This window comes from Aotus nancymaae, unplaced genomic scaffold, assembly GCF_030222135.1.
Source record: "Aotus nancymaae isolate 86718 unplaced genomic scaffold, 86718_ANA_hifiasm-v0.15.2.pri h1tg000020l, whole genome shotgun sequence".
Classification (NCBI taxonomy): domain Eukaryota; kingdom Metazoa; phylum Chordata; class Mammalia; order Primates; family Aotidae; genus Aotus; species Aotus nancymaae.
Window position 1 is genome coordinate 69225059 of NW_026988432.1, and position 13111 is coordinate 69238169.

At 41.0% G+C, this 13111-nt stretch overlaps 1 protein-coding gene across 4 annotated transcripts in view; it reads left to right on the forward strand.

Annotated features, from left to right (window-relative positions):
- The window catches only part of PIEZO2 (piezo type mechanosensitive ion channel component 2), a 450041-nt gene that overhangs the window by 432516 nt on the left and 4414 nt on the right, over positions 1-13111 (forward strand). For all 4 annotated transcript variants that reach the window (XM_064379448.1, XM_064379449.1, XM_064379450.1 and 1 more), the window contains 5 exons: positions 3342-3530; positions 3885-3977; positions 5245-5417; positions 10003-10131; positions 12533-12612. In XM_064379448.1, the coding sequence (XP_064235518.1) occupies positions 3342-3530; positions 3885-3977; positions 5245-5417; positions 10003-10131; positions 12533-12612 (664 nt within the window). The remainder of the gene's footprint in view (positions 1-3341; positions 3531-3884; positions 3978-5244; positions 5418-10002; positions 10132-12532; positions 12613-13111) is intronic.

Here is a 13111-nt window from a genome sequence, read left to right on the forward strand (position 1 = left end):
AAGAGCCATCACCATCCTGCAGAATGGAGGAGGAGAGGCCAGCAAGGAGCAATCCTGTGCCTGCAGCCTGTGTTCTCCATAAGATGGGTGAGTTCCTCTACCAAGAGGACGAGAAGATGAGGCCCTTTGAGTACAAGAGCTTCCAGAAGGCTGGGAAAACTGACAGTGAGACAGTGTTTCACCTGAGTGAACAGGCAGTGCTTAGGAAGGGGGCTTCTGAATCACAAAAGCCCCTGAATGATCCCACCCAGTGTGATCATCTGCATGGATGCAAGGTCTTGTTTCTTGGAAGAAGGGGCAGCTCCCCTGCTCTTCAGCTCACATGTGCCATTCCCCGCCTTGGAGCCACCAGGTGACATTTTTCACACTGTTATGACGTGGTTGCAGCCACCACCTTGCCTCCCACAGAGGGAAAGCTCATTCTGGCCTGTAACTTGAGGCATTTCTGCCAACAAAGACTTAAATTAACTTTTTATTTTATTTTTAAGAAATAAAAAGCCTCATTTTAATGTATCACAATGACTTAAGTATATACTTCCATTCTATGCAAAACCAATATCTACTGCAGGATATTAGCCTTTGAAATCATCCATGGCAAAACTTCCTGAGACATTTAGGTAAGTGAGAGGTGATATTGGGGAGTCCAAATGAATCTGGCACTGGTTAGTACTAGTCTGAAACATTACTAGTATTGTCTGAAATGAAGTGGAATAATAAACAGCTCTTAATAGTAACTCTTCTTGGGTATGATTCTACATTGAATGTCACACACTGCAAGGGCTTTACAAACACACTTTATGAAGCAAGAGCAATAATCTGAAAGGCGAAATGCTGGTGTGAGCACACACAGTGCAGGCCACTCACTCTTATTCTGCTTATACCAGAAATTCCATGCACCACTTTCCAGAACATTTCAGGAAGCTGATTGGAAGTGCAGTGCAACAGGAGCCCCAAGCAGAAGCATAGTGAGGAGTTGAGTTCCCCGCGGCTACAGTGAGCCATGATCATGACACTGCACTGTGGTCTGGGGTGTAGAGCAAGACACTATCTCAAAAATAAAGAGTTGAATGGTCTAGGAAAGGGGTGATGGAGCAGCGCAAGATGGGAAGGGGACAATGCCTTTGAAAAGGAGAGGAGGGTCGGGCACTGTGGCTCAAGCATATAATCCCAGCACTTTGGGAGTCTGAGGCAGGCAGATCACTTGAGATCAGGAGTTTGAGACCAGCCTGGCGAACATGGTGAAACCCCGTCTCTACTAAAAATACAAAAAATTAGCTGGGCACAGTGGTGCGTGCCTGTAATCCCAGCTACTCAGGAGGCTGAGGCAGGAGAATTGCCTGAACCCAAGAGGCAGAGGTTGCAGTGAGCCGAGATCGGGCCATTGCACTCCATCCTGGGTAACAAGAGTTAAACTCCGTCTCAAAAAAAAAAAAAAAAAAAACTACAAAAATATTAGCTGGGCATGGTGGTGCGCACCTATAGTCCCAGCTACTTGGGAGTCTGAGGCATGAGAATCGCTTAAATCTGGGTTGCAGAGGTTGCATTGAGCTAAGATCGCAGTACTGCACTCCAGCCTGAGCAACAGAGTGAGACGCCATCTCAATTTAAAAAAAAAAAAAAAGAATGAAAGGGAGGGGAAATTTGGCTTTATAATTTAAGATGGGTCAAGAGGGCTTTGCCCTGTTCTGCCTGGGAAAAGCAGTGAGAGGGCTGAGCAGAAGGAGAGAGGAGCCTCTGGGAATTTTTTAGATAAGCCTCGAAGAGACTGACCCAGGAGAGGAACTGATATGGTCCCACTTCAGGTGGAACAGAGTAAAACCGTCCTTGGCAGAGATACATTGATCTTCTTTAACTTGCAAAACTCTCATGATGTAATGTGGGTACTGCTGGAGAGGAGTGGCCTGTGATCTAAATTTGCCTCACTCAGAAAACAATGAAAGAGCAAATCTATACACATCTGTTTGCATATGTGTGTATGTGTGAGTATATATATTTGTGAATATATATTTCATATTTTTAAATATGAGACCCTACTCTTCTTTCAATATAGAAAATTGGGAAAAAATCAAAATACACTGCTACTTCTCTCTGTATTTGATGCTGTAGGAAATAGTTAACAGTATCAAATTCCATTGCAAAAATATCAAAATACTCTGCTACCATCTGAACTTCATGCAGTTTCCATAGTGCAAAACCACAGGGAGTATTACCTTATGCACACTGAGTGCGGAGTACACTGGCCCTGGCTCAGCACCCGGTCAAGCCTCCATTGTCCTGTTTCCAGCACCATCTTTGGCACTCAGTGTCCAGGCTTGAAAGCTACTGCATTCATGTCCTGTATTGATTCCCAGGCCTGTCTCTTGGTTTGTAACCTACAGCTGGTGCCTATGCGTAAATGGTAGACTATTTTCCCTTACCTTAATCTGCTGAAATGAATGGATCCCTCCTGAAGATAAATCACAATGCAAAGTTGGGGAGTGGGGTTGACCCTGTGTTCTGCATGTAGCTTGGCCTGAGGGGTAACCCTGAAAGGACAGAAGGTCATGGAGCAGCAACACTGAAGTAAGGAACACACATGTAGACCAGAAGCAGGCTCAATGCCAGACAGCGCAGCTCCAACTTCCACTTGTCCATAGCCTCTAGGCAGGGGGCATAGTGGGTCCTTCATGAATATGTATTAAAGCAAACAGAAGCACACCCAGCCTTACCGGTGCACGGGCTCCTGTAGGAAAGCAAGCACCTGCAACATGCATCTGCCCCCCCACGCCCACTCCCTGCAGCCAGCATCCAGAAGGGACACTTCTAATCATACAAATCTTACTTTAGGACTAGAACAACATTGTCTTTAACAACATGTATCATGGATTAAATTAAAAATCATGTTTTTCTACCCTCCAAGGGCAAGGAGGGATCAACTGAAAGGCACAGATTTTAAATATTCAGGAATTGAAAGTAAAATATCTTTCTTTCACATAATCCCTTAAGACCAGAAGGTTCATTCGCTCAGATATTTGATCCCTTGGTCCATGAGTTCATCACCAGCAAAACCCACCCACAGTCTTGAAGGGAGAAGGCCCTTCCAGTTCTGCTGGCCCCTGTGGAACCACCGGGGGGTACATGGAGCAAGTTCAGGAGAGCATCACATCACTACCTAACTTCATTTTGAGGTTGGGACAAGGTTGCTATCCCCATTTCAGAGCAAACAGAAAAAAATTAGGGGCCAAATCCATGTTTCCAGCACCTCAGGAAGAGCACCTCACCCTCCACCAATCCCACTGCCTTTAGGGACAGTGCCTGAGCCTGAGCCTGAGCCTGAGCCTTGTCTGAACGCTCTGTTGCAGAGATACCCTCAGCCACGGGGCCAGAAGAAGAAGAAAGTGGTGAAGTATGGCATGGGAGGAATGATCATCGTCCTGCTCATCTGCATCGTCTGGTTTCCTCTTCTCTTCATGTCGTTGATCAAATCTGTGGCTGGGGTCATCAACCAGCCCCTGGACGTCTCTGTCACAATTACCCTGGGAGGGTATCAGGTGATCTCTGTGCACACCCACTTACCAGAGCCTTGCCCGCGTCACCCTCCTTTATGATAGCTGCCTGTAGGGTATTTAGTTATGGGCTGCTGACCTCACTATCCTATCTACATCTTGACTGCTCAGCAAATATGCAATGTATGAAATGAGGTGCTGAAGATGTTGAGAGAATAGTTCACCTCTGGTCTTGAGCATCAGAGTAATCACTCCAAAAAGAGATCTCAGATGCCATTTGTCATGGGATAAACATATCCTACAAAAATGGGCAATATCCTACCTAAATGTTTTTCTTTTGACTCAGGATGCAGAGAAGAGCTGGGGAATATTGACAACACTGTTCTCTTTGTTTTCCAGCCTATTTTCACAATGAGTGCCCAACAAAGCCAGTTGAAAGTTATGGACCAGCAGAACTTCAATAAATTTATACAAGCTTTTTCTAGGGACACTGTAAGTAAATCCCTGTAGTAGATCTCCATGAAGACCTGTCATCTAGATGAGCTCACTGGTTGTCATCTCATTTGATACTTTCCCATGGCCTGAAGTGGCGGGAAGGAGGACATTTCAGGGTTTATCAGTTACATACAGCAGATTCCTGGCCACTGGCCACTTTGATAATCTAAGAAGTTATGTCTCTGTTATTGGACATTAGTGGCAGTAAACATTTAAATATTGATCCGTTTTTAAAATTGTTCAACTTTTTAAATTGTGGTATATGTTGATCTCTTGACTAGTAGGACTACTCTGGGAATCTATCCAAAGAAGTACTTCAAAATATGAGAAAGCTCTATCTAGGCACCGACTTATGAGTGCATTCTCTGTATTAGCAGAACTGGAAGCAATTTGAGGCTCACCAAACAGGAGCTGGTTGAGGAAATTAAGACAGATGAATGAAATGAATTTGATTAGCACTGGATACCCTTGAGTGGACATAATGTGAGAAGGGGCTTCCATTTTCCATTTTATTTACATGCCATGTTGTCCAAAGATTTTCTAAGCAACTTATTTTGTAATTAAAAAAAAACATTACAGAGACTATAAATGACATGACCATTTCTCAAGCTTAAACATAAATTAAAAAGAGGCTATTTTTTTTAAATTATAAAAAATAAGAAATACATCCCCCACCACATAAAACAATGTTGATGTTCTGGTGGCAAGTTGTGGCTCTTATCTATATGCCACACTTTTCATAAGAAAACATCATCCTCATCATTACCATTTCTCTTACAAATATTTTTTTTATTTACGAGAGTGAATAGGTAAGGAGATGTTTATCTCTTCTGTAAAATAAACTGATCTTGAACAATGAGCAACTCTTCAGAGAGGGTTGGGATGTTCTGGGCAGATTAAGTTTTGTCTCTCTCATAAAAGGGATATTCCCCCATAGGTGATAACATTTCCTTTTTGGTAGAAAGGAAAAATCACACTAAATTATCTGTTTTTCCTTTATTGTTTAACTGCAATGATTTCGTAGCTGTATTGCTGGTAGCAACCACTGGGTTGCACAGTGTAAATGGAAACTGTCCATACCTGTGGATGAGGGAGCTGAATTATTGCAGTGGAACACTCAAGACCATCCATTATATATTAAAAAAAAATCCCTTCAAAGACAGAAACTTTTTCCATACTGCCAGTTAAAAGGAAGAGTAACTGCTTTCTTTATACAGCATGATGCATATAATCTATTTACGCATGTGCATTTGTGCACATACAGGGTGCTATGCAATTTCTGGAAAATTATGAAAAAGAAGACATAACAGTAGCAGAACTGGAAGGAAACTCAAATTCTTTGTGGACCATCAGCCCACCCAGTAAGGAGAAAATGATACACGAACTCCTGGACCCCAATAGTAGCTTCTCTGTCGTTTTTTCATGGAGTATTCAGAGGTAGTTACTGTATTTCCATGCATAATTTCTCCCTTTCCCCAGTCTAAACTTGGAGTTGGGGGTGGAGGGTGTGGTGGGATGGAAGAATGGAAACTTTAGATAAACGTGGATCTTACTTTGTCATTACAGCCTTGGGAACTTACCTTCAATGCCAAAGCTAACATTTTTGTTTATTAAATAATGGCTTGCCCAGGAATCACCAACCAGACTAAGAACTTTTCAGTTTCCCTTTTTTGTTGTTTTTAGCTAATTTTAGTGTTTTGGTTTTGGGTTTTTTTTTGCATTTCAAAATCCACTGTATTTTATTACCTTAATGTACAATTAGTGAAACAATTAACATTTAAATTTCAAATGGTTCTCTTACTATAATGCAAAAGAGTATTGCTCTGAACACCTCCCTCGTGCATCACTTACAGTACTATTGTAAATCTACCACAGGGAGCCTCTCCACTTAGATGTTCCTCATGTGCTTTACATTTTACTGTCCATAATATTCCATGGAAAAGGAAGTGAGTGATGCTCACCTGAGACAGAAGGGCCTCTCCTAGCTCTGATGCAGCAAGAACTGACCATGTGCCTTCACATGAACACTAGAAATGAAGACAGATTTCTAGTGGTTTGAAAGTTGATTTAAATTAATATGTGGTTTTTAGAAAATCTAAAATTGTTTCAATGCAAAAAAAGAATTTGAATGTAAGTGTAAGTCTCCAAAAAATCAACATCCTGCTTCTTATAAACTGAAATCCAAATAAATTATCTATTTTAATGTTGGATTTTTCTAGATAATAACTTTAGTTTTTAAAGAGAGGCTGGCAGTGAATTCTGTGAGCAAGAAAGAGAGGTAGAGAGACAAGAAGAGGCAAGGCAATGATTTACAAAATGAAACAGTCTGGGTGAAATTTTACAATTTTCATGAAATGCTCAAGTTTCATCTTAATGACAAAGAAATTTCAGGCCAGCTGTGGTGGCTCACACCTGTAATCCTAGCACTTTGGGAGGCCAAGGCAGACGGATGACTTGAGGCCAGGAGTTTGAGACCAGCCTGGTCAACATGGCGAAACTCTGTCTCCACTAAAAATGCAAAAGTTAGCACAGAGGTAGTAGCACATGCCTGTAATCCCAGCTACTTAGGAGGTGGAGGCAGGAGAATCGCTTCAACCTGGGAGGCGAAGGTTGCAGCAAACCAAGATCACACCACTGCACTCTAGCCTGAGCAACAGAGAAAGAGTTCATCAAAAGAGAAAGAAATTGAAAGAAAGAAAGAGAGAGAGGAAAGAGAAAGAAAAATAAAGAAAGAAAGGAAGGAAGGAAAGGAAGGAAGGAAGGAGAGAGAGAGAAAGAAAGAGAGAAATAAATAAATTAATTAATTAATTGCACCCTCTGGAGGCCCAGATTATCACTTGCATTCCACCAATGTTGGGGAAACACTACCTGACCCTCTCCCCAAGTGTGACATGAGAAGGCAGCTTGGCTGTCTCCAAAGGGGGAGACTTCCTGAGGGTCCTGCTTGCCCAGCCTGAGCCAGTGGCCACCACATGGCCCCTGCTTTGTTTTTTCCTTGGGTTGGTAGAAAGATCATATCTTAGCAGAAGTTCTCACATCCAAATACTCCATCCAAAGCCCAACAGGTTAGTGACGCAGTTTTGGGAACCTGAACATAATACACTAGTTGATTAGCTTAGTTATTTCATTACAGTTTTGAGATTTAGGACTCTAAGCAAGCTTATTTGGGTAGGCAAGTAGTAGATTCATTTGGGTCTATGAGACCAGCTTCTTAGTTAGAATTAAGAAAGAAGTGTGACAGATACAGAAGAGTGCCTTCTAGAATCTAAAATGTACAAGGAAATAGTAAAAAAAAAAAAAAAAAAACCAAAGTGGGGCTGTTTAGAAAGTAAAGAACTCCTTCAATCCCACTTTATCCTTTTAAGTGTCTCAAATTCCTCATATCCAATTCTGCACGAAATTAGAGCTACCAAAACAACAACAACAAAACAATTCAAATTCTGATTGAATATTCCTTTTAACACAGAGTCTGTTTCTTGTTGTGAAGACTAACATCATTGGGTTAATAAAATAATATTTTAGAAACTCATATTAAAACATCAAGATGGGAGACAGGTTCTCTTTTGGTCAGCAGGCTCCTCCTCTTTCTCACCTTCAACTCTGTTTTAAAAGTGTTTGTAGCCTCCCTGGGTTCTATTAACTTGATTGTCTAAGAAGCTGAGCATTGAGATGAAATGGACTGAAAGAGTTGGGACTGACAATTGTAGACCCAATGAAAACTTGGTGAAATTAATCAAATTAAGAGTTAAATATGAGAGAGGAGAGAGATCCAAGATGGCTGATCACTAGCAGCTCGGGCTCCTAGCTCCCAGTGAAAGCGCAGAGAATGAGAGGACACCACACTTTCAGATGAATATTTGTTGCTCATGGACAAGGAGATTACCAGCAGGGGAGCCCCACGTGTCGCCAGGGCGACTCTTGTGGCTGGTGTGGCAGTTTTGCTGGTGCCTTAGCGTGCCAGTTTTTGGTGCAGAGTCTGGAGATTCCCAGGCAGAAAAGCACCATCAATCTTAACACCGCTATTTTGACCGGCGCAGTGGACTGCTCAGATTTCAGTGCTGGGAATCAACAAGTTGGACGTCTGCTCAGAGACCTAGTTAGAAAGTCGGTAATAACAAAGACAACAGACGGATAAATACATAATGAAGGGAAGAAATCAGCGTAAAAAGGCAGAGAATACTCAAAATCAGAATGCCTCTCCCTCTACAGGGGATCGCAATTTCTCATCAGTAACGGAACAAGGCTTAATAGATTACGAGTGTGTTCCAATAACAGAAGCAGGCTTCAAAATATGGGTGATAAGAAACTTCTGTGAATTAAAAGAACTTGTTCTAACCCAATGCAAAGAAACTAAGAACCTTGAAAAAAGGTTTGACGAAATGTTAACGAGAATGGACAATTTAGAGAGGAATATAAGTGAATTGATGGAGCTGGAAAACACAACACGAGAACTTCGCGAAGCATGCACAAGTTTAAACAGTCGAATTGATCAAGTAGAAGAAAGGACATCAGAAGTCGAGGACCAGCTCAGTGAAATGAAACGAGAAGACAAGATTGGAGAAAAAAGGATGAAAAGGAATGAGCAAAGTCTCCAGGAAATATGGGACTATGTGAAAAGACCTAATTTACATTTGATAGGTGTACCGGAATGTGACGAAGAGAATGAATCCAAGTTGGAAAATACTCTTCAGGATATCATTCAGGAAAATTTTCCCAACCTGGCAAGGCAGGGTAATATTCAACTCCAGGTAATACAGAGAACACCACAAAGATATTCTTCAAGAAGACCAACCCCAAGGCACATAATTGCCAGATTTATTAGGGTTGAAATGAAGGAGAAAATACTAAGGGCAGCCAGAGAGAAAGGTCAGGTTACCCATAAAGGGAAACCTATCAGACTTACAGCAGATCTCTCAGCAGAAACCCTGCAAGCCAGAAAAGAGTGGGGACCAATATTTAACATCCTTAAAGAAAAGAACTTTCAACCCAGAATTTCCTATCCAGCCAAACTAAGCTTTATAATCGAAGGAAAAATTAAATCCTTTGCGAACAAACAAGTACTTAGAGAGTTCACCACCACCAGGCCTGCTTTACAAGAGCTTCTGAAAGAAGCACTATACATATAAAGGAACAACCAATATCAGCCTTTCCAAAAATATATCAAAAAGAAAAGAACATTAACACAAAGAAAAATTTACACTAACTAATGGGCAAAACAGCCAGCTAGCATCAAACGCTAGTATTAAAGTTATATATATTCTAATTGGATAAAAAGCCAAAACCCATTGCTATGCTGCATCCAGACCCATCTCACATGCAACGATACACAAAGACTCAAAACAAAGAGAAGGAGGAAGATTTATCAACCAATCAGAGAGTAAAAATAAACAAATAAAAAGCAGGAGATGCAATTCTCGCCTCTGATAAAGTAGACTTTAAAGTAACAAAGAGCAAAAGAGGCAAAGAAGGACATTGCATAATGGCAAAAGGATCAATGTAACAAGAAGAGCTAACGATTTTATAGATCAATGAGACAGAAAATTAACAAGGACATCCAGGACTTGAACTCAGACCTGGAACAAGTAAACTTAATAAACATTTATAGAACTCTCCACTTCAAATACACAAAACATACATTACCACCTCACACCTATTCCATAAGTGACTACATAATTGGAAGTAAATCACTCCTCAGTAATCGCATAGCATTTCATAGGTTTAAATGAAATATTGGTTGGCTGCTCATTTGTTATTTTCTTCCCTTATTCCTTCCTGTTTACATCAAGTATAATTATTGGTATAAAAGAGGTTTTCAATACCCATTACTAAACTGCATTCTAGCCTGGGCAAGAAAGCAATACTCCCATTCTCTCTCTCTCTTTCTCTTCCTTTTTCCTCCTCTTCTTTATTCTTTTTCTTTCTTTCTTTCAAAAAGAAAAAAAAAAAGAGTTAAATATGTTGTAAATCTCTTTTCTAGACTTCTGAATAATCATTGACATTGAGCTTTTTTTTTTCTTCACAGAAACTTAAGTCTCGGTGCAAAAGCGGAAATAGCAACAGATAAGCTTTCTTTTACTCTTCAAAATAGTACTCGAAAGAATATTGCTAAAATGATAGCAGGCAACAACACAGAAAGTTCAAAAACACCAGTGTAAGTTTATCTTTCTTGTTAATAGAGTTTTGTTAGGTATATGCAGCTGGTACAAAATGTCCATCTACGGATTCATGTGTATGAAAAATGCAACTTCATTATTTGGTAACACAAAGTGAATTTCTATTTGGAGGCCTCATTTTGCAAGATTAAAGAAACTTAATCTCAGCTGTTGAGTTTTCTGTCCACTGTCCCCAGGGTTATGTCTATGGGTTTGGGCCAGGCATGGTGGCTCATGCCTATAATCCCAGTACTTTGGGAGGCTGAGATGGGTGGATCACCTGAGGTCAGGAGTTCAAGACCAGCCAGGCCAACATGGTGAAATCCTGTCTCTACTAAAAATACAAAAATTAGCTGGGCATGGTGGTATGTGTCTCTGTAATCCCAGCCACTTGGGAGGCTGAGGCATGAGAATCACTTGAACCCAGGAGGTAGAGGTTGCAGTTAACCTAGATCACACCACTGCACTCCAGCCTGGGCTACAGAGCAAGACTCTATCTCAAAAATAAATAAATAAATAATAAATAAATACATGAATGAGGGTTTGTATGGTGCCAGGCTCCAGGAAGCTCATCAGGGCATGGAAAGTGCTGGCCCACTGGGCTTCCATTGAGAAACATTATTCTTCCAGGTCTGTCTTAAGTCTGCAGAGTGGCTCTCTCCCTCAGCTATTGGGACCCATTTTGGGGCACACTGAAAATCATCATACTGATTCTCATGCCATTTGGAGGTATGGGAGCTCCGGCAGGTCCACCTGGGTTCACTTGGCCCAACATGTGACCAGTGGTGCCCCATTCTCCCTGCCCCAGTGGGTACTGGGCTCTTGCTGCCTCCAAGGTCCCTACTCAGGAATGGGACATGGGACTGCACTAAAATGTCCCAGATCTCTTGTCATTCACATCTGCCACCTGATCATGGGTACCCACTTCACCTGTCCACCCTCAGTTGAAGGAGGTGGGACTCAAGGTTCCTTTTTAGGAAGCCACTAGAGTCAAGCACATTCTCCTCCCACTCTCTGTCCACCTGGCACAGAAAGAATCGATCACATCTCTGAATGGCAAACCTTGCTCTTATCTGACCATAAATCACCGAAAGCCAGGCAAAGACCCTCTGAGACCCTTTTCTACTATTATTCCTGCCCCTGGGTCTCTGAATGGGGTAGAGTGTAGAGGGTTGAAGAGGACATGGATGAAAGATAATTTGGAAAAAAAATAGTATATATCTCAAAATATTATCCTGCCACTTATGTACTCCACTTCCAACAGAGGCAAGCTGAGATGTTTAAATTCTAACATATGAACTACCAAGAAAAAAAAAAATGATATGGGTCTAAAACTGCTAAACAAAATAGTTCAGACATCCACCAACAAGGCCCCCAGTTTTATCCTCTTGTCTGCCTTGCCCCCATTTTAATGCATGGAATTTACAGACCACCATGGTGCAGGCATTAGAAGAGTTCCCAGACTAAGATACGTTTTGCAATTCACTAAAGTTGAAGGGCCGTTGGAGATTGTCACATCCTCCCCCATCACTTCCGAGATAAGAACATATTCAAGGTACTGGGCTTGTGGGAGGCAGAGGTCACTCGAGGTCCAGGTCACCAGCTCTCTTCACCCCTCACTGTCCTCTAAAGCAGTTCATGCAGTCTACTTGTGTATTAGTCCATTCTCATACTGCTAATAAAGACATACCTGAGACTGGGTAATTTACAAAGGAAAGGGGTTTAATGGACTCACAGTTCCAAATGGCCAGGGGGGCCTCACAGTCATGGTGGAAGGTGAAGGAAGAGCAAAGGTACATTTACATGGTGGTAGGCAAGCGTGTGCAGGGGAACTGCCCTTTATAAAACCATTAGATTTCATGAGATTTATTCACTATCATGAGAACAGCATGAGAAAACCTGCCACATCATCCAGTTATCTCCCACTGGCCCCTCCCATTATACCTGGGGATCATGGGAGCTACAATTCAAGATGAGATTTGGGTGGAGACATAGCCAAACCATATAAGGTTGATTATAGATGTTTGAAAATCTAAAAATTAAAATGTAAAGAGTGCTCAATGGTATGGATAAGAATTAGAGGATCCAAGCAAGAAAGAGAGCACCTTGGCTTCACAAACAAGCCACAGAAATGGGAAAAGGCCAGTGGCTGTTTGTAAGCCATCACCTAGCTTGCTATACAGACTTACATGTAGATCCAGTTAAAGCTCAGTGAATTTGCTCAGCATCAGAGAGTTTTGATTGTAACAGAAACCTATAAATTATGATGTCTACACATTGTACAGATATACTAAACTTTCACCATTATTTGGTGATATGAGGTCAAAAATAACAAAAAAATCAATTTTAGGTGGATAAAACAACTAAAATATAATTATATCTTTTTTTCTTAATATACAGGACCATAGAAAAGATCTATCCATATTATGTGAAAGCACCTAGTGATTCTAACTCAAAACCCATAAAGCAACTTTTATCTGGTAAGAATGAGAAAAATTTGTTTCAGAATTTTTAAAAATCCTACTTTTATTCAATGTCAACAGTTTGTGTTTGGGGCCTTCATCAAACTACCTTCTAGTTATCTCTTCCTGTGTATCAAGAATTATAAAACCCCTGCCTTCCTTTACTAGCCCAAAGGAGTTACTCACTCAGCTGGGAGCCACATTCTTCATTTTCTCTTTTCCATTGATATGGAACTTGATTAACTTAAATTCACACCAAGTTTCTTATAGTACTGATTAATTAGACTATTGACTTGTTTCTATTAGCAGCCAGATTACTGACAGAAAACTGCTTCCTACATTGTGAAATATGTCTGCCCCTCACAATAAGAACAGTAAAAAGATACCATGAAGTGTACTTGATTCATCCCAAGGGTTAATAAGTATCAGTAGTGGCAATTTGGTGACTGAATTTTCCCAATATAATTTGGATGGTATAATTTCATGTTTCCTGTTTCTGGATTCTATTAATTATCAA